At 42.3% G+C, this 25866-nt stretch overlaps 1 protein-coding gene across 3 annotated transcripts in view; it reads right to left on the bottom strand.

Annotated features, from left to right (window-relative positions):
* Positions 1-2627: 2627 nt before the first annotated feature.
* Positions 2628-25866, bottom strand: part of POU6F2 (POU class 6 homeobox 2) — a 387868-nt gene continuing 364629 nt past the window's right edge. For 2 of the 3 annotated variants that reach the window (XM_070466661.1, XM_070466672.1), the window contains 3 exons: positions 20232-20400; positions 10665-10833; positions 2628-7168 (listed from right to left, as the gene is read on the bottom strand). In XM_070466661.1, the coding sequence (XP_070322762.1) occupies positions 6664-7168; positions 10665-10833; positions 20232-20400 (843 nt within the window). In that variant the 3' untranslated portion in view covers positions 2628-6663. The remainder of the gene's footprint in view (positions 7169-10664; positions 10834-20231; positions 20401-25866) is intronic. The other variant, XM_070466666.1, reaches the window with a different exon arrangement.

Raw genomic sequence — 25866 nt, 5'->3', positions numbered from 1 at the left:
CAGTGATGGCTGAAAGACATGAGTGATTACTGATAAACATGCAGACTCAATAGTGCTGTGATGAAGGCAGCACGGGGCCTGACACATAGCACAAGTCCGATAACTATTTGTGGAATTGAACAGAATTGAGTCTTAAAGAATGAGTAGAAATTGGATGAGTTGATGGTGTAATGGATGATTTTCTGAGCAGAAGGAACAGCACCGAAAGTGCTTTGAGCATTGGAGAAATTTTAGAAAGTTTGGTGAGGCCAGGATGAACTGGGAATTGATGAGAGATGAGGTTTTCGAAGTAAACAAGGGCCAGGTTGTAAAAGATACTCTGTGTTAGGCTGGAGCTTGTTTTTCATTCTGAAGGCAATGGTAAACACTAGAAAGATTTTAAATAAAAGAGAGATATGGTCATACTGACCTTTTAGAATGATTTCTCCGGTGGCAAATACTTGATGGATAGAGAGACTGGGAGGAAACTATCTTCATGGTCCAGGTGAGAGGTGGGTGGGTTTGAACTAAGTGGTGGCAGCTGGGGGCCAGGAGACAAGTCAAAAGAAATTCATGAGACAGGATTCCCAGACTTCCAGAGAACTGGGGTGTGTGTGTGCGTGTGTGTGTGTGTGTGTGTGTGTGTGTGTACAGGGATCGGGATGACCTGCAGACTTCTGTTTTGGATGGTTGACGGAACTATTAATAAGGACAAAGTAAACAGAAGGAGCAAGTCCATCAAGAAGAGGGTAACTTATGCCCATAATCTAACTTAAAGAAAACACATATGTTTTAGATAGAGTTTCACCCAATATCCTGAAAACCTCCTTAGGTGCTATCTTCTCCTAAGCATGGCTTTCTACATGGTTCAGTAGATCAGTCAAATGGGTCAGAAGAGTTGTTTGCTTGGACGCCTTTCAAAGGGTGGAAGAGTGAGTGGATGAGGCGTCTGGACCTGTGTGTATTAGTAGATGGCTGGTTTCAACTCTGTTATGACAGACTTCTTCTAAATTCTTTCCAACCATGGATTTTTGACAATATTCCTCCACCCACTGGACTGACACTGAATAGATTATGTGTATGTGGTTGGTTTAGTGAAAGATTCTTAGTGGAACAGCTTTTAAAATCACTTAAAACAGGTACCGTGATTGCCTTGTAAGTTGAGGCTGTTTCTACCCATTGATTGACTGTTTCAAAGGCAGCTTCAGAACTGTTTTTCATAATTTTAATTCTGAAATTTATTTTATTTGTAAAATATTGCCATATAAAAAGCATGAGATGATTCTCATTTATGGAGAAATATTACTGTTTTTGCAGAATGAATGTGAGTTTCTTGAAGGCAAGAATTCCTTTTGTTTATTTCTTTTATATGTTAAGTCCTCAGCAGATAGAGTTTCTGGCACATATGAAGTGCTTAGCAGATGTGTCTGTGGAACATGGAATGATAGAATTTAAATGATGGGTATTTTTTTAAAGAAGACATTTCAGAATTTCCTAAGTCAAACATATTTCATAGTAATAGGTATAATCATAGGCAGGACCTTAGCCTAGAATACTTTTAGAGTATTTTAGATGGAAGCAAAGCTTGTAGATGACTGTTTTGTCTTTCTCCACCCACGAGAAATGCAGAAGAATGCAGCATTTTTTTTTCTGATCGTCTTTAAAGTTAGTCTGGGAGTTTCCTGGCACTTCCCTAGTCCATTTGTAGTTTATGGGCACTTGGGAGTTTTAGTTCTGTTGCTTTCCCCAAAGGACTTCTTATCAACCATAACGTAAAGTTGATACGTGGATCTCTATGTAGCATAAGAAATGTTTGCTAAGCATTACTAAGAGTATAGAGATAGTGATTCTAATTAAAAAAAAATCCTGGTATTTTAAGCAAGATTTTCCATTTTCCCTTTGAATTAGTAAATTACATAGCAACATTAACTCATCCCTCCTACCCACATAAAACTTCAAGCAAGAGCATCTTTTAAATGCCAACTTTTCCAGAACATACAATTATAAGGCATTGCTTAAGAGCAGCAAAACTCCTTTCCAGTAGAATTCACTGTAACACCTGGCAGACAACTGGCTGTTAGTCATAGGCTGTGATGTCTCTGGGGTTTGCCTGTCTTTTATGGTTTCTCATCTTCTGTCTTCTGATTCTTAGGAAGACTTCCTCCTTTATCCTTTTGGTCCTTCAGGGTTGTCATCATTAGGTCCTATCCCCACTACCAGAGACAGGAGTGAGTCTGGGACCCTGACTGGCTGATTCAAGTACATCATCCCCAGCACAGTGCCAGGTTTAGAGACAGATGTGTGACTCAACATCTGGGCACTCTCACCTGAGAAAGAAGTCTAGGAGGACTGGCTGATGATGTTCTCGGAGCCACTGTGTCCAGCTGTGCTTGATGTCCCTGACCAGACTTCCCAGGCTGTATTTAAATAAGTTTGAGTTGGATTTCTACAATTTGCAATCAAAGGAGTCCTAACTCATGTATTGTGAATTATTAATAGTATGTCATTTGAAAACTTTGAATAATCAGGATATGAACTAGTATGTCACAAAACCCCTCCATAATATTTGGGATTGTACCACATACTTATTTCCAGAATTGCAATTTAAATTACCTATCTTGAGTTCAAGACACATTTAGCCTAGAAGCTCATGTCAAACAATTCTTTATTTTTTTATGGTACAAATTAAAAGTGACAGATCTGAAGCTGTTAAGAAATACACAAAGTGCAGCTTAACTGACCATACAGATATTGCTCTAGATTAAGTACAGTTTTGTCAGTTTTATTTTTTAAAACATTAAGCAACCTGTGCAGATAAATCAGCTTTGGTTTCAATGTCAGAGCAAGTAAGGAGCTTTTAAATATCCAGTTTGGCTTCTTGGTCACAAGTCCATCATGTCAATATCTCGTCATGATGCTTTTTTCAAAACAACCCAGTCTGTTTTCCTGCCCTCCTTTCTGCTGCCTGCTTCAGGTGCAGAGAAAGCAGCTTTCTTTGCCATGTCTCATCAGTGACTCTGGTAACCAGTCTGGATCACAGCACGTAGGACAAAAAAAAAAGAAATCACCTTCTTAACAACAAATAAACAAATTGTGCCTCACAGAATTTCAAGTTGAAGACAGGCAAATCACGTGACAAAAAGCTCATTACAAAATGTTATCCAAACAGATATTCCAGTCAAACCTTGAAATGAAAATCAATTTCCTTTTTCTCCATTTTTTTTTTAAACTTGATCATTAACTGGGTACAAGTAGAGTGCTGAGGTAAAACATTGATGAACAGTTTGTATTTCTTTTTTTTTTTTCTTAAAATAGGAACAGTTTAGTATTGCAAGATTGTCAGCAACGTTTAGCCATATCTATACAATGTGCATATACCTACAAATATTGAGCTTTGGTCCAGCGTAGAGAAGATGAGCAAAGGCATTTTACAATTCTTTTTGGTTATAGCTTGAGTTCTTTGATACACCTCTACTTGTTTGCTTTTTTTTTTTTCCCTAGCTCCTTTTGCTTTTCTGTTCTCTCTTTCTGTGGAGTATGTGTGTGCGTGCATGTGTGTATGTGTGTGTGTGTATTGTGTGACTACAACATAAAGAAACCAAAAACCTTGCAATGCAATTAAAACTCTCAACTGTTCACAATGTTTTCTTTTTTTTTTGATTAAAAAAAAACCCACAAACAAGTGTCAAGTATAACATCAGTCATTTTTTCTTTTTCATTAAACAATGAAGAAAATGAAGATGACAGTCATTTTAAAATACGTAAGAAAAATATTGAAGCTTGAAATACAATCACATATGCCTGAAGCGGCTTTTACTTTTGTTAGTGGCAACCTTAACCTTCAGTTCATGGAAACCTAAAAGACACTTAAATGCTACTGGCATATGAAGTTGCTTACAAGTGGAAATAAGAGATGCAGTAATAAAATTAAGCAGTAGGTGTGGTCCCAAAGACTTACGAGTTACACAGTATAATTTATATTCCTAAGAATCTGTTCAGGCACCTTTTTATGCCTTGTAGCAAAAAAGTTATCTGTAAAAAATTAATATAAGAAGCATTACAACACCTTATAAATAATTTATAAAACAATACAAAATTATAAAACTATAAAAAAAATCACTGCACATGAATGGTTTTATGACTGTGGGATGAATATATTTCTTTTTTATTCCACTCTGGAAGATTATTTTATTTTATATTTTCACTGTCCTAGTTATACCCTCCCAATTATAGATCTCCGAACTGAGCAGGCCTTATGTAAGTGCTGCTGGCATATGTTTAAACATTTAGCATCCATCATATGTTATCTTGTTAACTTCTCTTCTTGGGGAGCTTTTCTTGATGGAATTTTGGAGCAGGTCCTAGGAGAATACAAAATCTGTTTAATCGATACATTTTTGGATTTCTGCGTTGTTAGTTATTTGCGCATTTTGAGGTGGCCAAATGGGTACCAGGATGTCATTGGCACTGAAGATCAAGTTGGCTGTGATCCAATTAGCATCAGATCAGAGAAAGGGAAACAGCCTTACAAGCTTGTGTTTCATTGAGAGCTTTCTCTCAATGAATCAGGTGGTCCCTGGATTCCTGCATGAATTATCTAGGCAGGGGGCATAGGGTGGGGACAGCTACACCATTGAATTGATTCCACCAGCACAGAGGTCAAATGGTAGAAGAAACTCAAACCCGTTACAGGGGAGGGGAGTATGTTAGGGGAGGGGAGTATGTTAGGGGAAGAAGATGGCATTTCTAATCAGTTGGGCAACTTGAGGTTTTTTACTTTCAGAATTTACTTCTAGATAGTATTAATTATTTATTAATTATTCAGGAATATTTACACCTCAACGGTAGGGAAACTGACATTCTTCTTTGCCCACTTTTATAATGGAACACTTTTTGCCTCTCTCTGCAGAAAACATCAACTGCAGGTCCCAAGTGTTCATCTGCACTGCCATCCTCATGTCTTACCTTTCCCCTCTGACTTATTAGGTTATTTTCTCCCACAGAGAAAAACCTACTCTTTGGAGTAGGTTATTTTGAAAAGTGGAATAATCCCCTACTTCTAAGTGTGAAGGCTACTCTGAAGTACTCGATAACCCACTTCTATATTTTTCCTGTTAGTGGAGGCACTTCCTTGTTAAAACTTCCTGTCCCCTCAAGAACCCAGCCGCAATTCCCAGTGTTTAATTCATCTGCCAACTCTCTGCTGCCTTTGTATATCCCCAAATAATTGCTCTTCCCCAACTCCTGGGAAAAAGTCCACCATCGCTATTGGAAGGAAAGTGGTAGCAGAAAAGATGGACTTTACAGGATGCTCAATGGCCTTTAACAGTCCGGTCATTCTCTTTCTCTCTCTCTTTTTGGCCTGTTTTCTTCGTGTGTATATGGGTGTGTGCATGCTATGTGTGCATTTTGACTGAAATCTTGAGACATTTCTTTGGCTATCAGACTTCTGAGAGAAATTGCTTTGCACAGAAGCATAACATAGATGTAAGTATTGAACCAAATGTGCAGCTTATGTTTATATTACAAAATTAGTTTTGGTCAGCTCTCCATGTACGTGGCCAACAGACTGAGAAAAATCCCAAGCTCTGGTGTGGACAGTGAGCACAATTACAGCTTATGCCAGTGTTGATAGTTCATTGAGCAAAGCCCTAGATATTCTGGAGTCTCTCCTGCATTTCACGGGGGTCTGGGTGGAAAGACACCATGCCCACTCTCTGGCCTTCTGGCAGACCCTGGTAGCCACATGAGGGAGAGACAGACAGAGATGGAGGAAAGTGAGAAATTTTCTTTTCTCATACCCACAGGTCATAGTGAGAAGAAAGAAACGGATGCTTTGGCACACGATCCAGGATGCCTCCCCCCCAAACAAAGACAAAAACAAAACAAAAGAAAACCCTCCCCCCAAATAAAAACCAGTAGTGAGCCTTCCAGAATGGCTTCAACAACGGCGCCCACCCCACGGGTGGTGACGATAGATAGGAAAGATGGGAGAAATCAGGCTTGCTATTTTTCTGTTAAGTACAAATGTAAAATCTCAGAACACAACTTGACAGGCAGAGAAGAATAGACTCATGGTCGCGTTTGCAATGCAGTGTTTCTGACTTTGGTTAATAGGTTTCATAGTGAATCAGCACTTAGAACCTGAAAGAATGCCGTCCATAGTCCCTCCTCCAGGTGGCAGGCTTGTATTCGCTTTGAACAGAGAAAAGTTTTCGTTTGTTGGTGGTGTGGTGGTGGTTTTTTTTTTTTTTTTTTGGTTTAGTTGTTTTTCTGTTTCCTTAAAATGTGTTCACATTTTCATAGTGTACAGAAAAAGAGTTTGTGGTTATTTGGTTTGCTTTAAATCCATTAAAAAACTGGCTTTGGGGAGACAGGTGGGGGAGGGACCTATCCTCCCCCCGACACCTGGAATGTGGTGTACTCGTTGTTTAAAAATTTTCAAAAAAATTCTTTTTTTCTTTTTTGGAAAATCCCATGGAGGCGTATAAACCATCCTGTCCACTTGGTAATTTTCTTAGTCTTTTACTTACAAGGGTGATGACTGGGGCTATCTTAAAATTTATTTTCAATGTAATTTTTTTTCTTTTTGTGGGGAGGGGGTGGTTATGGGATGAAGTCCCAAGGGTGGAGTTTAGTTTCCGTGGATTTTTTTTTTTTTTCTGATTTTGAGTGGGTGTCTCTTTAGGAATTTTCTTCCAGCGAGTCTGTTAAGGGCTCCAGAGGGACCGCCGTGGCTGGCTCGTGCTGTTTTAAGCGTTTAATCGTGTTCTTCAGGGCTTGCCTCTTATTGCAGAACCAAACTCTAACTACTTCCCGGTCATAGTTCAGCTTCTCGGCAATTTCGGTCATTTCCTGCCCAGAGGGGTGTGTGTTCTTCTCAAAGTGGGCATTGAGGATCTCAAGGGCCTGGGGCGTGAAGGAGGTGCGCCTCTTGCGCTTTTTGGACGGTTCACTCCCGATAAACTCGGTCAGGTTCTGCATACCTGCTCGATGGCGGGCCTCAGCCTCAGCCATCCACCGCTCAAGCACCGGCTTGATCTTCTGGGCACTTTTAGGAGTGATGTCCAGCTTTTCAAACCTGGCAGGATACAAAAGGCCAGGGTTCAGTTTGGCTGTCAGACTGCTAGCTATAGTGTTCTCTTGGGCTTCCTGTGGTAGGAAAAAGTGGCTTCTCAGGATGGTGTGTCTGGGGGGAGAATTGAGAAAGAACAGACTTACACGGAGTCCTCTGCCAGGGTGGGCCTTCTGCCTGCCTGCCTGCCTGCCTGACTGACTGGCAGAGCGAATTCACTCCAGATAAGCAGCCAGCTGCAAGGTAGCCCACCCCGCTCAAGCCAGCGCCAACCGCCTGCATGCTTCATGCCCCCGACATGCAGCCCGCACACCCACATGAGGACCAGGTGAGCACGGGTGGACACAGCACAACACAGCGGCCACCATGACAGAAACGAAAAGCCACTCGTAGATCTTTTTCCTGAAAATGCTTGAGACCTGAGCTTTGCTTTGAATCCACCCAGCACCATTTCCCCCAAACTTCAGAATCCTTAAGGCAAAAATTAATGCCAGGAAGTGACATCAAAGACAAGAGCTGTCATGTTCTTTCCACTTAAAATGATTCTTTGTATGTTTTCCATTTGGTTTCCTTCAATCCCCCATGGACTTGGTGATAAAAAACGTTCTATCCATTCTAATCATCAGTGATGGCAACTGGGACACGTTCCTTTTATGATTCTCTTTTCATCTCTGTTTTGTGTCTCATTTTAATCTCTTTCTCTTCCCCCAAGACCCCTCCCATCTCTGTCTCTCTCTGGTAACAAACAATTTTCACCATATGTAAGTTAACAACATGCTCCCTTTTCAGGTAAAACATAACCCCTTGTTACTCTACTGTTGGACACAAACAGCTGGACACATTGTAATTACTATGAACACCCCCCTACTCCCTGGAAGTGCTAGGGCCACCTCAGGCCTTTCAACACAAGCCAGTGTAATGGTGTACTTTTGCACCAGGGTATCAAGCTGTGTTTAATGTGCTATATCTGCAAACTGTACTTGAATGATATCATTTTCTGTAAATGAGGTCTTCTATATATCAATTGCCATCAGCAATTCTTTGCTACACTGACTTAAAAATATATGAAGCATCTTGGACAAAATTATATACAGTGTTTTAAGAGGTCATCCTGGTATCAAATTTATACACACTCTCAATGAAATACAGGACTTATTCCTTTTATTTGTTTGTTTATTCTAATACTAAATGCACAACCCTCTAGGATGATAACTTTGTATCCAAAGCATTCTCCTTTGTCTTTTCGAGTTCAATGCTGTTGAAAAACAACCTTCTGACTGCAGAGTGCATCTTATTACAATTGACTGTTTTCATAGAGTGAAAATGAACCTGCTCTTGTCACAGCATGTTTTAGGAGGATGCTTGCACAAGGACACAAAAGGATAGGCTTCCTTTATGTACCTTAATCTTATTTTTTGGCATCCCATTTTAGATATCTTATGTTGTGATAAGCAGCACCAATAGAATCAAATTTTAATGTGATTCCTGTAGCATTCCCTTCCACATATAGATCAAGAAGTTGTTTATTTAAAAAAACTCCCAAATTTCGGCTGGACAAAGAGGAAAGGAGTACATTTTGCTTCCACTATAAAATGAACTAATTATTTATTATCATTTAATGAGCTGCTCACTATGGCAGGCTCTGCTAAAGTGCTCATTGTTGTGTTCATTTGCCACATACCACACTTTACCATCATTTGCTTCAAAACTCCCAAAGGTAAAGTCTTGATAGTATGACAACAGACTTTACAGCACTGTGGTGTGGGGGATAGAGGTTGTGATAAGGATGTCCAGTTTACTGATGGTGTGTTTTCCTCTGTGTCTCTGATGTGGGGGCATTTGTCAAAGCCTTAGGGAGTTCCTGCAGCTAATAAGGGGAGGTTGACACTAGAGCGTGTGCAGATGCAGAGTCCTCCCCACACTCAAAATTAACTGGAGTTGTTCCATTGTCAGATCTTGGTCTCTTTTAAGACTTCCATTTTTTTTTTTCCCTTGGTAGTTAGCTCCCAAAACAACCCTGTTGAAACACTAGGAGCTAGAAAAGGGCCCCAAAGTCCCCATCTGCCATTTTCTCTTAAACAGTGAATACCCGCCAAGTCACCTTTTCATTTCAGCCATAGTTTTTTTGGCTTCCAAAAGAGATTTTAGAAATCAACATATTTAATTGGGAGTGCCCAAGAAACACTATGTGTGTTAGTAAAAACCTTACACAGCACTTCAACCACCAAAAGAAAATTGCATTTTGGGACTAAAAATAAGCCAAAGAGGACTTTAGCAACAATAGCACATGGGCAACAACTTCAAAACCTGTGGCAGCCTTTATCACCAGCCTGTCGAGATGAAACAAAATTAATGTTTCCCAACAGGGAGCAACAGTATTCATATCATTTGATGCTGCTTGTTAGTGTTGATGCTTTGGTACATGTTGTTTGGAATAACATATACAAGCCTGGAAACAAATTTCCCAGCAGTAGTAGCCTTGTATAGACTGAATAAAGGTTATTTTCTACAGGGAGGTATCTTATAAGAAAAAACAGTAGGGGAGACCATAGAAGTGAGAGGATCCTATGGTGCTTTTTGTATTTAACAACAATCAATGGGTTTTATGGAAAATCATTGAGCAAAATGTGAGCTGCAAGCTACTACCCCATACTGATGTTATTTATAACCTTAGTCTTAAACTGCAGGAAAAGTACACTTCCGTCCTTTGGGGAATACATTAAAAGTATAAAGAGCAGATAAAAAGACAGCATTTCATGGATCACCAAGAACAAAATCCACTTAAATGAGTTTAGAGTTGGTTTCTTGGCTTTTCCTGATGGAGGAGGACTCATAAGACATTGCCCAAGAGGAAAAAGCTCTTACTGAAGTGCCTTTGTTACCTCATGCATAAACATGGGATTAGTGCAACACACACATGCATGCGCGGGGTCCGCTTCTGGCGGCTTGACCCAGATCAACTCGAACACAACCAAGGCTGGCTTCTGTCATTTATGTATTTAATTTGGGGAGGGAGTGGGCTAGGTTAGGCCAAATTCGCACTGTGCTTTTCTGAGCTATGTAAAGCAGCTGCTTCTTCCTAAAAATATGCTTTTAAAGTTGTGTCTGGTGAGACGAGTTAGAAAAATCCTTCATGGTCACAAGATGGTTCTTTTTTTTTTTTTAAGGTGTGTTTTCTTAGCAAATCTAGAGAGCCATTCCGAAGCAGAAATGGTGAGAGTATTAACACCATATGGGACTGGCAGCTTTACAACATCAGTCCACAGACAGGAAACGGTGAATCTCAGCTGTGTAGGGTGGTGGGTCCTGAAGGAAGCCTCTGGCCCCGGGGAGGTGGGGGGAGGTGGTGGGGCGACGGGAGATGTATTTCCAATGAAACCACCTTGGAAGTTCTTTGTGAGTTGATGGGCATTATCAAGCCAGCCCCCTAAATCTGCTTTAGCAACTTCACTTCCATCAACATCACCAATCCCAACACATAGCTACCCCAGACTTCGTTCCCACACTCTGCCCTTCCAGCTTTGCCCACCCGAAGAAGAAAAGCTGAGCCGAGAGGACAAACGAGGCCCGGGCCGGCCGGGAGAGGTGAGGGCATGCGGGCGCGGGTTACCTGCAGATGGCCGACTGGCTGTACGCGGGGCCCTCTGTGGCACTGAGGGCCTGGCCCACCTGAGTCTGGGTCAGGCCGAGGGACAGGCGCCGGATTTTAAAAGCTTTGGCAAATTCTCGGATCTCCTCCAGATTAACCCCATCCACCTCACCCGCAGCCGTTTGAGGATCTGTGGAGATGTTTTTAAAAACAGGATCAATACATCAACGCACATCCGAGTACTGTGTGTTCATGACGGCTGATGAGAAAGTGGCTCGGTTTATAATAGCAGAGCGGTGGGAAGCCACATGGCAGAAGGTTCTTTGTCTCCCTGGAGTGGAGCTCAAGCCCTATCCTCAACTCATTTCCACCTGCACCAATCATCCTTTGAGATAGCTCTGTCCCAGATGAAAACCACAGTGAACCCACCCTGCCACTTCTACAAAACAAGAGTGAGTTCCTTAGAGCCTAGCAGATACTACCAGTGCTGGGGGTGGAGGTGGTGGGGGCGGGGGGGCGGACACACCAGCTATTGAGGAGTGCAACTCCATTTTGCCCATAAATAAGTTCAGATATCACGCAAAAATAGAAAGATGAAAAATTTCTATTTGATATGTCTTAACTGGACTGTTCAGTGCTAAAAATTGCCCTTGGAAAAAAAATAGTATTTGTATTTCCCTTTTCCTGATTAACACTGCAGCCAGGCTAACAGATGCTTAATTTCTTGTGTTCACATTAGCCCCTAAGAAGAGCATACTTATGAAGCTGTGGGAATAACACTGTCCCTCACCCCTCCCCCGCTGCCCTATAGCAATTTACTGACACAGATGTCTTTGTCCCCTGAAAGGGCACATAATAAAAAATGCCCACCGCAGGAAGGCTCCTTTGGTGCCAGATAACGCAGTCAATTTAGGACTTATCAAGGGAAATGACACAACAGCTGGAGAATGAAGCTCTCCCCCAGACCCCCCCCACTCCCAGCTACTGATCCCTGGATAAATGAAAGCGTACACCAAGCTGGAGACAGCATGAATTGGGGATGGTGGAAGATTTCAAAGTGCAGCTCCATTCTGCCTGGAGTGAAGCCATTCTCCCTGCAAGCTGACTCTATTGTTCTTCACCTCTCCCCTGGACTTAGGTGAAAAGTTTTTCTTTTCCTTTTTCTGCACAATCACCCACCAGTTTCAGTCCATTCCAGGACTTGTCTAAGGAACTGGGGTGGACTCTATCAGCCTTCTGGATTTAGGGTTATAGAAACTATTATTATCATGAAAAGAAACAAACATTTGTGCCCCCAGGGTCAATTTTTCCAGAACCTTGAAATAAAGATGTTAACATCTGTGAGGGGCTTGGAGCTGCCTGTATAGGTTCTCACATTACAGGGCAAATGGAATCTATCAGTAAAATCAGTCGTGAAGGTGTAGCACTGTACCTTATTTTCTCATAAAAACAAAGTCCTGTAGAATTTTCACATGTCACTAAGCATGATTTCATGGAAGAAAGATGTGTGAAAAGTGGTATAATCACTGCCTTTAGTCTCTAAATATTTCTACTCTTTTCTTTACACTTTGTTTGTTTGTTTTGATTTTGGGTATGCAGCTTGTAAGACCTTACTTCCCTGACCAGGGATTGAACCCTGGCCCACAGCAGTGAAAGTGTAGATAGAGTCCTAACCATTGAACTGCCAGGGAATTCCCTCTAAGTATTTTTTAAGTGACTCCTGGGAATCCTAATAAGTGGAGAGAAGGAGCCAGAGAAAGAGAAGAGGCAGGTCCAGCCTCTGTGGAGTTTGCTGTCTACAGGGGGTTGGGGCTCAGCATTATGAATGAGAAATAGAGGAAAATACCAGGTTGCCTAGAGTGAAGAACTAGTAGTGTGGCACCCACACCGAAATTTTAAGAGAAGGGAGAGGTGACAGGAAAGAGGATTCATCTGGGTTTTACCCAGTGGGCAGCTTTCAGAGAATATTCTGGTCCATAGGAGCAGGGTGCAGACAGGCATGGGTGTGGGGAGGAGCCGAGCACCGTGGGGGCTGCAGGGAGCTTGGTAGGGGCAGGGAGAGCTTGTGCTGTGAGTGGTGAATATTTCAGTTTAGAATAAAGAGAATCTATGTCCATGGACAGGGCAGAAGATGACTATAAAACTGACTGACTGTTGAGATTAATTATAATCCCACTTTTTCTTTCCCAACTGACCCAGAGGCCTGGCTTCACTTGGTTAATGAAGACTTGTTTAGGCTGTACCCGGTGAGGGCTGCCCTGTGGATCTTAATTCCCACCCGCAGTGCACCTGGAGCAGCTGGGAGGATTTGCTAAGGATTCTGGCAAGTCCCATCAATGTACATGGCAGTTTAGAACCTCTGCTGTGTTTCTTCCTTTAAAAATTCCTAGAACAGGAGTTGCAAATAAACGTCTTGCAAAGAAAACTTAGCTTTTTGAGTGCGTACAATTTGGGGGAATTACTTGACAACATTAAAAACTGGGAGATTTCGAAAGAAAAATTTAGATTTGTCATTTTCTTCTTTGAAATGTTAGACGTGGTCCACGAGGTCCACACTTACACTCGGGTACAGTCAGTCAGCTGGCTCTGCTTCAGGCTGCCCGTTCAGCTCCTCTGCATCCTTCCCTCCAGCTTTCCTCGGACCTTCTGCCTTGCTGAGCCAGTCTTGTGACCCTGCCTTTAGAGCATGCATTCCCAAGGGGGTGGAAGTTGGTTCTGAGGTGGCAGTGGGGAAGGTGGAAAAGTCTTAGGTAGCACAACTGTTGCACTCCTGCCAAGGGCTGAGGTACGTGAACAGAGCCAGTGTGTGGCATACCTGTGGTGGTAACATTTCACTGAAGAAGGGGGCCAGCTAGGACAGAAAAGTCTAAACGAGCTCCTTGTGGAGGGAGGAGGCAATAGTAAACTGACAGCCGAGAAGCCCTGGTGTAGAGCGGAGATGGACGCTTGGTACAGAACAGCACAGGGACATGGGGAGATGGGGCTTGGCCTCTTTCCAAGAGAGAAGGAAGAGGACCTGGTGGCTTTGCAAGTATGAGCAGTGGAGGTTCAAACTGAGGATGAAGAAATGGAAGCTGGACACTTTCCTGTAACAGCATGGCTTTAGGACAGTGGTTTCCTTTCTTTCTTTTTAAATTTATTTGGCTGGTCTGAGTCTTAGTTGTGGCATGTGGGATCTATGTCGCCGACAAGGGATCAAACCCGGGGCCTCCTGCATTGGGAGGGCAGAGTCTTAGCCACTGGATCACCAGGGAAGTCCCCAGGACAGTGGTTTTCTTAACTCAGGAGGTCTAGAAATCACCTGTTAAGACCTGGGACATGCATTTTTAACAGGTACCACAGGCGACTCTGATGCAGAGGACCTACTGACCCCAGGGTCAGAAGGTTTCTCTGTAGTTGTGGTCAGTCTGAGTCTGAATGTGGCATCCACTGCATGGCTCCACTCGACGCTTAACCATCATTATTCACCAGGTTCCACTTCACAGAGATCTCTACCACCTTGTAAAATGATGGGCCAGAAAGACTACAGTAGGTGCCCCATCCTCACCTCCACTCCCGGATCCACCATTCATAGCAAGTGACAAATGTCTGGGAGTCAGTGGCCTGAGTGGCCAGTGGAGTCTGGAGTTAAGGGGAGAGTTATTCTCTGATCAAAGCTAGATAGGGAAGTAAATTTGTTGCCTTACATTAGCCCTATCTCTAGACCAACAGGAAGCAAGAGAGTTAATCTGGAAGGATTTCTGGCGTTGACCCTAGTCCCAGGGTCCACCTGAGCTGGCAGTGCAGTACCAGGTAGGTTTATGATTTCAGATGCAATTTTGTGCAAGATGATTCCAGCTTATGTCTTCCTTGCCTTTATTGTTTATCTCCTTACTAGTTCGCTGAGACCAGCCATGAAATCCATGTGTGTGATTGTGCAGGTTGCTCTTGACCAGATAGCTGAGAATAATCAGGGTTGAAAAGAAAGCTATGACCTTTTACTTGCTTGCACTGATCAGTTGTGTGTATTATCTGAAAAGCTCAGAGAGGTGGGTGCCTGGCCCCCTGAGTCCACAGACTTCTGTGAGATCCCAAACAAACATTCACCAAATCTTCCTCGTCTCACCCATTTCCCACTCTTGTCTTTTTCCTGGTTCTACTAAGAGAGCTGATAAGATAGGAATTATGGTGAAATTGAAACAGGGTGATGGTCTATTGGACAAAAGCCCGGGGAGGGAAAATCAGTATTGCATTGTTTGTGCAATTTGTTGATTGCTGGAGATGAGCTGCTTGGCTTTCTTTATATTATTGTTCTCATCCATAAAAATCAGATGGCAAATGTATTATGATGGTTTCATTCCATGAATCCCAAGACCTGTGCAAGACAGTGTTTTGCATGGATGAATATTAGTTTTACTCTGATTGCAACATGTGGGACTTGTCTTCCCACATTGGGAGAATGCATTAGATGGTGTCCATAACATGTTTTGAATTAATAAAAAAACTAATGCAATTTTTTTTTTTTTTGGTTCCAAAGTTTCTGTCTTAAGTGCTTGAGGTTTTCTCTCCACTGTTGGACTGCTGGACAGTTCCCCTTCATTAATGGTTATATGCTTTTCTGTTTGAAGAGAGGAAATGAGAGATAAATGGTGAATGGTAAACGGAAGCGTCCCTAGAAGGTCATTGTAGCTCTCAATCTGGCCCAGAGGTTGACAGTACACCCTGGGATCAGGCAGTCTGGCTTTCCTTTCTCCATTGTGTCATTCCTTCTCTTGGCTCTGCAGAGGTTGGGTTAATTCCAAGGATGAATCTCAGGCCTCCTTGATGGGGACTTCAGAGGGAACCCTCAGGTCCCCCCAGAAGTGAACCCAGAACCATAAATCCAGCTCCAGGGAAACCCAGCTTCATATTTCTCTGCATTGGGAAGGAGGTGCAAATGCATCTCTTATAAAGTTTGCTCCAGATTAAGTTGGCCCAATACATTGGATTGGCCAGAAAGTTCAGGTTTTTTGTAACATCTTAGTGGAAAAACCTGAATGAACTTTTTGGCCTACTCAGTGTTAAATAGAGTCAGAAAGAAAAGACTTCCAGGCTTCGCCCTGAATCTGAGCCTTGCTAAAGGAGCCAGAAGATCAGTCTATGTAGGGGTTGGCTCATCTGGAGACTTATATTACACTGGCATTGAATGTTGGCAGCAACCCTTAAGTATAATGATGATATTTCCCAAATCTGGAAAGTATGGGCTGAATAATAAAAGATTTTCATGGGAGCTAAATGCAAAGTGTGTGAAAACAAACCTGTTCTGTAGAATCGGATTGCTTGGTCACTGAGACCATACTGAACTGAGCGCTCAGGGTGGGCCAGTACTGTTATTTTGTTTAATTTTCAAAATTTACCTCCTTCCAACTGTTCCCCTGGACATCAGTATAAGGGGTTGCTAAAAGGGTCCAACAGTTTCATTCCACCCACACGCCCCTTCTACACTCTCTGCTTGTGGGATTGTTACAGAAGAAACACATATCTAATATAAAGAAGGTGCCAAGTCTGAATTCACTGTCTTCTAAATATCCATCTGCTTTTTAGTGCTACTCTCACAGCAAAAAATGGGCATATTTACCAAATATTTCTGAGACATAAGAAACCATTTGGGAATGTGCAATGTAATTTGGGAGAACAGCCTGCTTACAATGTGGTGACTTTATTGAGCTGTAGAAAATGGTGTGAAATTGATCAAGTGAATCGGGGGCCCCACTGTGCCGTAGCTATCACCAGGCATCTTTTTTCTTTCTTTTTTTTTTTTCAGTTTGTTAGTTGTTTGGGATCCTTAAGCATGCAAACTTCAAAGAGGCGAGTCCACAAAGGAACCAGAGTTGTTTTATGGCATCCAGTACTACCATATTGCTACTTCTGTGTAGCAGGAAAAGTTCGTTTTCAAAGCAGATACAGTTCAGTCTTCAGTGTGATTGGTATGAATGACAGTCTTTTTTTGTGTTGCTGTTTTTAAAAAATTTCTTAGCACCAGGCATCTTTAGGTTCACTTTATGTTTGTTTGTTTGTTTGTTTTTTTTTGATATTAGCTCTCAGTCCTTTTGCTGTCTGAGAATTGAGCTTACAGGCCAAACCAAACCCAGAAAAGCCTGGGTTTTTTTTTTTGTCCTGAAAAGCCAAACCAACCCCAGAAAAGAACACAAAAGTCCCATGTCTACTTGTTTTTGAAAAGCACTGTGTAAATCTTAAGTTAGTTTGGGACTTTGTCATCTGTTTGACTCTTCTAGACTTTCCAAAAGCTCTGCTTATGGAACCTGTAGCTACCCCTGGTGGTTGCGGAGACAGGGCAAGGTTTGACACGGGGCAGGCTGTGTAGTGCTGTGAACAAGAATGCAGATGTTTTAAGGAGTGTGCATCCCTGGGTTGGGAAGATCCTCTGGAGGAGGGCATGGCAACCCACTCCAGGATTCTTGCCTAGAGAATGCCATAGACAGAGAAGCGTGGCAGGCTACAGTCCATAGGTTTAGAGAGTTGGACAAAACTGAAGCAACTTAACACGCGCATTTCTGTTCAACCTTATTCTGCACATAATAGATGGAGGGTGCGTGTTAAGTTGCTTCAGTCATGTCTAACTCCTTGCGACCCTACGGACTATAGCTTGCCACACTCCTCTGTCCATAGGATTCTCTAGGCAAGAATACTGGAGTGGGTTGCCATGCTCTCCTCTGGGGCATCTTCCCAGCCCAGGGATCGAACCCGAGTCTCCTGTGTCTCCTGCATTGGCAGGTGGGTTCTTTACTACTAGGGCAACTTGGGAAGCCTGGCATGCATGCATGCTTGGTATTAACTCTGTATTTTTTCGCCTGGAGTAGGCAGGTTATGGATGCCCCACCCATTCCCATTCATTTGAAGCAATGGCAGGTTGCCCAGCATCAGGCTGCTTTGACCATAACTTAGGAAGGTTAACTAACCAAGGTTTTGACCGTAGCTTCAAATCCAGTTTGACCTGGTTCAAACTATGGCTTTGGCTTAGTGGAGGGATTTGTTGATCCATTCATCCTCCAACTTAATTGAAGGATTATTTACTTCAGATGTCCTGTTCTGTTTCAGTCTCCAAAACTGAGATCCCTATCTACTGTACTATCTACTGTACTGCCATAGACCTTATTCATGTTGACCATAGCATTTATTTCCTTTTGTTGTAACTGTATTTCTTTGCTATCAGTTCATGACCTTCCCCCCTAGAGCAGGGACCACATCTTGCTTATTTTTTCTTTCTTTGTTTCTATTCCTGTGCTCACATGTATGTGGTGCTCAAAAAGTAAGTTGTTGTTTTTTTTTTTCCACATTAAAAATTTTTAAGTTGACATCTTCTGACTAAAACACGTTTTCCCTCCTATAATTTAACCCGTATATAACAATTACACCTGAAATATAAGGTTGGGTCTCCCCACATTAGCCTATCTGCAAAGTTGGCAAGTTTAATTTTAGACAAAAGTAATTTTAAATGCATATTGCATGCTTGAATATAAATTTCAAAATATGAAAGTTGTCTAGGTTTCTCTTCATATTGGCTCAGAGAAAAATCCTGTGCTTTAATTATAAGATATGGGTTCAGGCATTTAACAATTACTTGAAGAATATTTAGGTGATTTGATGTATTTTATCATTCAAATTGCACTGGGTAAAATTTATATGAAAGCGTCTTGTCTTTTTGAGGCAGCAGTGGTGTGTAGACTGTGTATGACCCACTGAATCTGACGGCCTGGGTTATCATCTTGGCTTTGTCACCCAGAGATTTGTCATAGAGTGTCAAGGTCTCTCAACTAAGACTGAATGTGGCCTCTCTGACATAAGATGGGTTGTATTTTGCAGGATCTATTTGCTGCCAGCATCAGTATCTGAAAATGATAATTTATATTACTTTCTGTGAGTATTCAAATAGGTAAAACATTGAAAGTGCTTTGAAAACTCTACAAGTGAAGTCGTTTTTGCTGTTGTTGTTGCCAAACCACACAGCAAGTGGGGTCTTAGTTCCCTGACCAGGGGTTAAACCTGTACCCCTTGCAGTGGAAGCATGGAATCTAAACCATGGCAATGGAAGTCCACAAATGAAATCTTAAGCAGAAGTTTGCTGGGGAATAATCAGTGTCAGAAGATGTTCCATGTATTTTTCATTCTATATTGGGTTTATGCTCAAAATGCTCAACATGCTCAAAATCTGTAGCAGTCGTAAGCCCAGCAATGGGTTTGTGTAAAGTCCAAACCCTGGTAGGTATAGTCCTGGACCTTCTCATATCTCCCAGAGAAGGTACCTCATTCAGGCTTTGCATATGAGTTTGGAGCTTCTTGCCTCAAACGCCCGTGGTAAAGGAGTCTCTTTTCCCCAGTTTTTAATATTTCCTCTCAAGGACATGGACTATGGTTCACTCATTATACTCATAGAATGTCCCACTGGCCTCTGTGTAAATGAAATTTCATTTGGTCCATTAAGTAGCTCTGTAACTGATTTCTGAAAAAGGCTAATCCTTCTCTGTGCAGCTAGAGACAAAATGCAAGACAGAACCGAGTGCCATCCATACATATACGCATGCGTATGGATATATGCACATGTATATTTTTTGGGGGGCTTGCTTGTGTGTGTGAGGGAGACACGGCAACCCTCCATTTTGCCTTGCATCTCTAGACTTGGCCCATGATATGGAGAATCTCTACTATTCCTGTTTTAACAGGTCACTCATGACCCTTGACCAAACACAGATACTCACATAAGTCCTTGTGTGGTGCCGCAGATGCCTCTGCGGTGCTGTAGCCCTTTAAACCTGGAGCTGTTGGGCTTTTGGTGCCTGGAGAATTATAATTCATGCACTATTCTGTGATTTTATATACAGGTAAAAAATGTACTAAAGGTGAACAACTAACATTAAATTAGATCATTGTCACATTCATCTCAACATGTTTCTATTTGCATCTGATATATATGCTGTCTTCCCCTAGGGCCACTTACCATTTCTAAAATACGTCTACATGGCCTGCTCAGGGAAGCAGATCTGCAGGCTCACGTTATTTTATGAATGGTTGTTCAGAGGTTTCTCATCAGATTCCAGCCCATGCAGCTTCCCCCTTGCGCCACTGGGGGCAGCTCGTGGTGCACACACCACCCGCCCATAGGCACACTCTCTTTTATTTCTTCTGACACCTACAAATAGAATGGCAGGGACTTCAAACACACAGAAAAGCAGCTTGACCTGCCGGCTGAGTGCCTGTTGTTGGTTATTTCAGTTCTGAGCTATGTGGCTCATGCCCTGAAAGCTGATCAGTTTCTTGCTTCTGAAGTGGCCAGACTGACTCAGCGCCATCAGAAGGCATCTTGGGGTGGAAACAGCCCCTCCATGCATTCATTGATGGGGTGTGGAGGTGTCTGCTTCCCCAGTGAACCATTGGCCCTGGGCATGGACCTCATCCCAATATTGACCTACCAGTGCCAGGAAACTTCTCTTCTGTTTGAAAGATCAGAGGGAGAAGGAGGGAGGAAGGGATAGGAGGGATGAGAGAGAGAGGCATTGCAATTAGGCAACAAGAAGGCCACCATGATTTAACCGAGCCAGAAAGGATACTTACTGCTGACTAACTGGCCCACGCTCAAAGCTGAAGAAGAGGAGGATGAAGAGGAAGAGGAGGAAGCCTGCCGGACGGGGCTTTGAGATATGGATGCTTGGCTGTGAGCCAGGTGCAGGAGACTGCTTTGGGAGGCTGCTTGACCCACTGACGTCTGGGAGGGTTGGTGGAGCTACGCAGAGGGATGTAAAAAAATACACAAAGGCATGAAAAATTAGGAGGAAAATGCCAGGGAATAGAAGCGTTATCAGGACTGAATCATTTTATTTCTAAGAATATATACTTCTCTGAAATAATGCACTCCCTGCACAACAGGCTGGGTTTTGTTTTCTTTCTTTCTTTTTTTTTGTATATATTGTGTGGCTGCTGCTTCGACAGGCATTTTATTAGTATTTCTAAATATATTAATTCCCTACTTGGATTGCTGAAGCATCTAGTTTTCTACATTTCTTGACCGCCACATGTGATTGGACTCTTTCTGCCTGTTCACGTGATTCCAGGGTGCTTGACAGGCTTCTCGAGTACGTATAGATAAAATATAACACCTGCCATCAACTTAGACCGCAAGACTCAAGATCTCAAGACTGGGTTGTGCCCAATCATTTTGTCTTATGTAACTGGTGTTTTTAGGAAAGTTCCAATTTAGGCTGAGTGTGTCTGGGCACTTCCTGCTCTCTCAAACCAGAGTCTGGGTGTATTACTGTGGAGCTGGAAAAAAATTTTTTAAGATCCTATCGAGATTAAGAGAGAAATGGGGGCAGTCAGGACAAATGTATCGATTGATATTTGTCCCTCTTAGTTGTCACTTTCTTACACTGTGCCAGCACTTTGTTTGGCGCTTTCATGCCCTCTCATTTAAAACTCTGACATCAGCCTGTGGAGTGGGTATTATTCTGACCCCTCTTTTACACCAGGGAAGCTGAGGCACAGAGAGTTTAAAGGATTGGGCTTCTTCCTTTGGCAGGTGTGGAGGAGTTGGTCTCCAGACCTAGGAAGTCTGATCCCCGGGCTTGAGCTCCTAGCCACAGTGCCACAGTCAGAATTCACTTCAAGTCTTGTGTGCCATAAAGAAGGTGGTCCTTGTAGTCATGACTTCTTTCCAGGTTATCCAAGTGCTATTGTTCTGGGAGATGAGAACCTCGACTGAAGGGAGGAGGGAGAGAGAAAAGGAGGACAGTCACAGGTTCTGGGTCCACCTGGACACTTGGGAGGGGTCTCTGTCCATCCGTGTGTTGACCCTCTAGGAAGCTGGCGCGATGACGGCCCTAGGCCTGGCACAAGGGCACCAGTAGCCTCAGCGGTGGCCACCTTTGTTGATTAGACAGAGATTAGACAGAGTACTTTTCAGAGTGCTTTCATGTCCATCATCACAGGTCCCAGAGGTGTAGGAAGGTTTTCAAAAAAGGTTTTTAATAAAAGGAAGTCAGGCTGGGAGTGGAATCAGGCCAGGCCCTGAACTTTGGTGAAAAGAGAGCCAATTACAAAACAGGCACTGATCTTTGACCACCTCCTCAGGATCTAAGAGTCAGCCTCAAGAGTTCAACTTCACATTTGTCTATGCTTTCCCAGTGCGTGTGTGTGTGTTCATTTTTTAAAATTCAACTTTATCAAGATACAATTTACACATAATAAAATATATACATTTTATGCATACAGTGTGATGAATTTTGTCAAATGTATACATCTGTGAAACCACCACATTATCAAGATATAGAACCTTCTTATCATTCTATAAAGTTCCCTAATTGCCTTTGTAGTCAATTTTCCAACTCCTGGGTTCAGACAGGGACTTTGCTGCTTTCTGCCACATGTACCCATTTGGCATAATTCTAAAACTGGAATTGTATGGTATGTAGTCTTTCTGCATTTGACTTCTTTTGCTCAGATACTGTTTTTGAGATTTACCCAGTTTTGTTGGATATATCAGTAAATAATTTTTTAATTGCTGAGAAATATGTATAGTATTGTTATATATCTGTATGCATATCTATGTCAAAGATTGCCCATGCATTTATCTGTTGATGGACATTTGGGTTATTTCCGGTGTGGGGCTATGATGAAGAAAGCTGTTATAAACACTTATGGACAAATCTTTGTGTATCCCTGTGTTTTCATTTCTTATATGTAAATACCTAGGAATGGAACTGTGGAAATGACTGAGTCATACCTTAAGTGCACATTTACCTTTTAAAGAAACTACCAGACTGATTTCCAAAGTGGTTGGAGCCTTTGATATGCTCACCAGCTATTATAAGAATTCCAGTTGCTGTGTAGCATCACCAACACCTGTGATTGACAGTCTTTTTAATTCCCTAAAGTGTTTTTAACCATCAATTAACATTCTACTTTCAAAAGTTGTTAATCATGTGCTACTTTGGAAATGTGTTTAGGGACCTATTTCCCTTCCCATCCCACCCTCACCCCCCGACCCCATGGTAATGCTTTTGCTCTCCAGATTCACAGCCTAGCTCTAGGCAGCAGATATAGCTGGCACGATTATGGGAAGTAAGTGACTCTCCCAAGACCATAAGTCTGCCTTAGAATCCGGGCTCTCGCCCCATAGTTCAGGGCTCTTTCCAGGATGCCAGGCTGTCCTGTTCCACAATTTCCTGCAATTACATCTCAAAGGAACACCCTCATTGTTACTCCACTGTGCTAAGATTGTGAAGTAAGGTAGTTGTAATTGACATGGAACTCAAATTAATATGCAACAAGCATCTGCCTAAAGTAATTAGCCAATCTGCTGAGCACATAATCAACAATCGAATCCAGTAAATTTTATTCTGTAGGAACACACACTGAAGATTAAATCTATTTTTAATTTGCTTAATAAAATGTGATGGATATTTGCATGTCAGTCTACCCCCTCTAACCTATTGAGTTGTCCTTCTAAATATTGTTACTTGACAAAAGCTTTGCACAGTTTTGAGTTATTGAATCATGAGCTACTCTTTGGTTTTACCATTTCATCAATATTTTATTGGCCCTGGGCGTGGCAAAGTACCATCAAGGAACTGGATAAGACAATAATCAATTTAAATTTCTTTTTCTCATACACAACTCAGTAAAGAAAAATTACTAGGCTTCAGTCTCACTTAGAAGTCTACACAAGAGAAGGAATTCTAGAGGAAAACAAAATAGCTCTATTGAGAGTTTGTTCTACATCTACACAGTCAAAGAAAGAGATGAATCTAAGATAACTAAGAATCTAGGAAAGATGTATTTTGTCCAAAGGAAATAAGCACTTCTTTCAGAACACGGGCCCTACCTACCTTCCAGCATTCAACCAAACAGTTCAGAATAACCCATAAAAATTCTAAAAGATTCTTAGTTGAAAAGAATCAAGATTTTAAGGTTATGGCATTTCTAGAAAATTAATACAGGCATGGAAAATCCACCAAAAAGGAGGAAAAGGAAGGGGCAGTTCATGTTAGCCTGGGGCTTAGCTTCATCCAGGGATGAACATCCTGGGGATGTTCTTCTCACACAGGGGATGAGAGACAGGCAGAAATAGGATTCAGAGTCCATTAAGCTTTATGCTTCTCACTGCATCTTATAGGCTGGCTTTGCTGGTTAGTTTGTGTTGGTTGGCACTGCTGATATTTACTGTATTCAACAAAAATAGAAATAAGCACACTTTGAAGACTTTCTGGATTTTCTGTGCCAGTGTCCTCATCTGTCTTCCTTGTGTAACACAGTATATCCTTAACAATATTTTAGTTTCTGGAATAAAGCATCTTCTAATTAAATTCACGATTGATATAAGAATAAGTGGAGGTGACAAGCATATTGGAAAATGGGATAAAATGAAGAACCAGAATGTGATAGATGAATTGGAAAAAGTTAATTTCTATAAAACAGTAACATTCAAATGGGATTAAATATAGAGAAATTCATGTGGGTGGGGGGAGACGAAACTTTCCAAACATGTAAAGGCAAAGTGGCTGCAGAAGAAATGAAATCAGTGGTTCCCAAGATTTAAGTGCTTTCAGAATCACCTGGAGGGCTGTTAGAAAACAGATCCCCGGACCTTACCCCCACAGTGTCTGGTGCAGTAGGTCCAGGTGGGAGTCAAGAATTTGCATTTCTAACAGGTTCCCAAGTGAGGCTAAGGCTGCTGGTTGAGGGACCACTTAAGGTTCTGGAAGGATCTTGTCTTAGAAAAAGGGTAAAGAAAGTAGATTTATTGCATCTAGACAAGAGAAGCCAGAGCCTAGATTTAGTAAGAGCTTTTAATAGTTAGGAGGACATAAAGAACACCTGAATGTTATCGAGGAGTTCATTCGACACTGGACATGGCCAACTGTGCAGGTGTTAAATTTGTTGGAAGATTCAGGGTTGAGCTCAGGACAACCTAACTTGAAAAATTTTGAGTACTAAAATTTTGAAAAATTCTGATAGCTAAAAACTCCCCTGGGTATCATATCTAGAACATGATAGAACTCTGCATCTTAGTGCAGAGGAAGGGGTTAACAGAGAAAGAAAGAGAATTAGGGAAGAGAGTGCTGTTTGGAAGTTCTCCCCAAGCTACCGGCAGGTGCTGGTTTGGAACCTACTGGAAAATGGCAGAAGACACAGAATCGGAAAGCCATGGAAGGGCCTGGCCTGGGCTCTTCCGGGAGCATGACTCTGGAACCTGGTGGCTCCGATAGGGAAACACTACCATTTGGCAGCAGTTAAACACGACGGATGGAGCACGCAGCATAGGGTGGGTCCTGAGCAAGGCTGAATCAGTCTGGTCCCCGCCTTTCAGGTTAGACAGTACAGACTGAAGACAGTGAATGCAGCGAGGGGAAAACCGAGGTGAGAGGATGATAAAGGTGAGCTTCACAAAGGAGGGATCCTGGGCAGGCGGATGGTGGTGGGAGTTTGCCAGACAGAAGAGGTAGGAAAGGCATTCCAGGCTAGGGTGGGCAGGGAGCACGTGCTCTGTCAGCTGAGCTCGACTGGCTGCGACCAGGGGAGACCAGAGAGGTGAGGTGCTCAGATGTGTGGCTGGAAGGTCAAAGGTCTGTTTCGTATTGGGGTACCTGACACACATTTCCTTTCTCTAGGAAACCCTTATGACTATTTTAGATCCTGTATGGGTGGAAGTACTTCATTTGTGTCTCATTCTGGATGGCTCCAAGAAAAAACTGGAAACTACAGATTTAGGTAATGGCTGGGAAAAAACTAGTGACTACATGTTTTTACTTGAAAAAAAAAAAAAAAACCAAAACAGATGGATTTAGAGAATCATATAGCATTTTAGGGGCTTCCCCGTGGTGCTAGTAGTAAAGAACCCACCTGCCAGTGCAGGAGATGTAAGAGAAGTGGGTTTGATCCCTGAGTCAAGACGATCCCCTGGCAACCCACTCCAGTGTTCTTGCCTGGAGAATCCCTCAGACAGAAGAGCCTGGTGGGCCACAGACCATAGGGTTGCAAAGAGTTGGTCATAACTGAAGCAACTTAGCATGCGCGGCATTTCAGAGAGCTAGTTTAAATAAACCATTTCCCTTTGGCTTCCTATTAGCACCGAGATTACATTTTGAAGAACAATTGAGTGCTTTCATGGATGGCAGTCTCCAAGTATTACAGCCATGGTATTTAATTTTTGAAAAAGTTCAATGCTTTGATTTTACAAATCACATTTTCCCTT

This window comes from Odocoileus virginianus, chromosome 1 (assembly GCF_023699985.2).
Source record: "Odocoileus virginianus isolate 20LAN1187 ecotype Illinois chromosome 1, Ovbor_1.2, whole genome shotgun sequence".
Classification (NCBI taxonomy): domain Eukaryota; kingdom Metazoa; phylum Chordata; class Mammalia; order Artiodactyla; family Cervidae; genus Odocoileus; species Odocoileus virginianus.
This window is presented reverse-complemented; position numbering and strand designations above follow the sequence as displayed.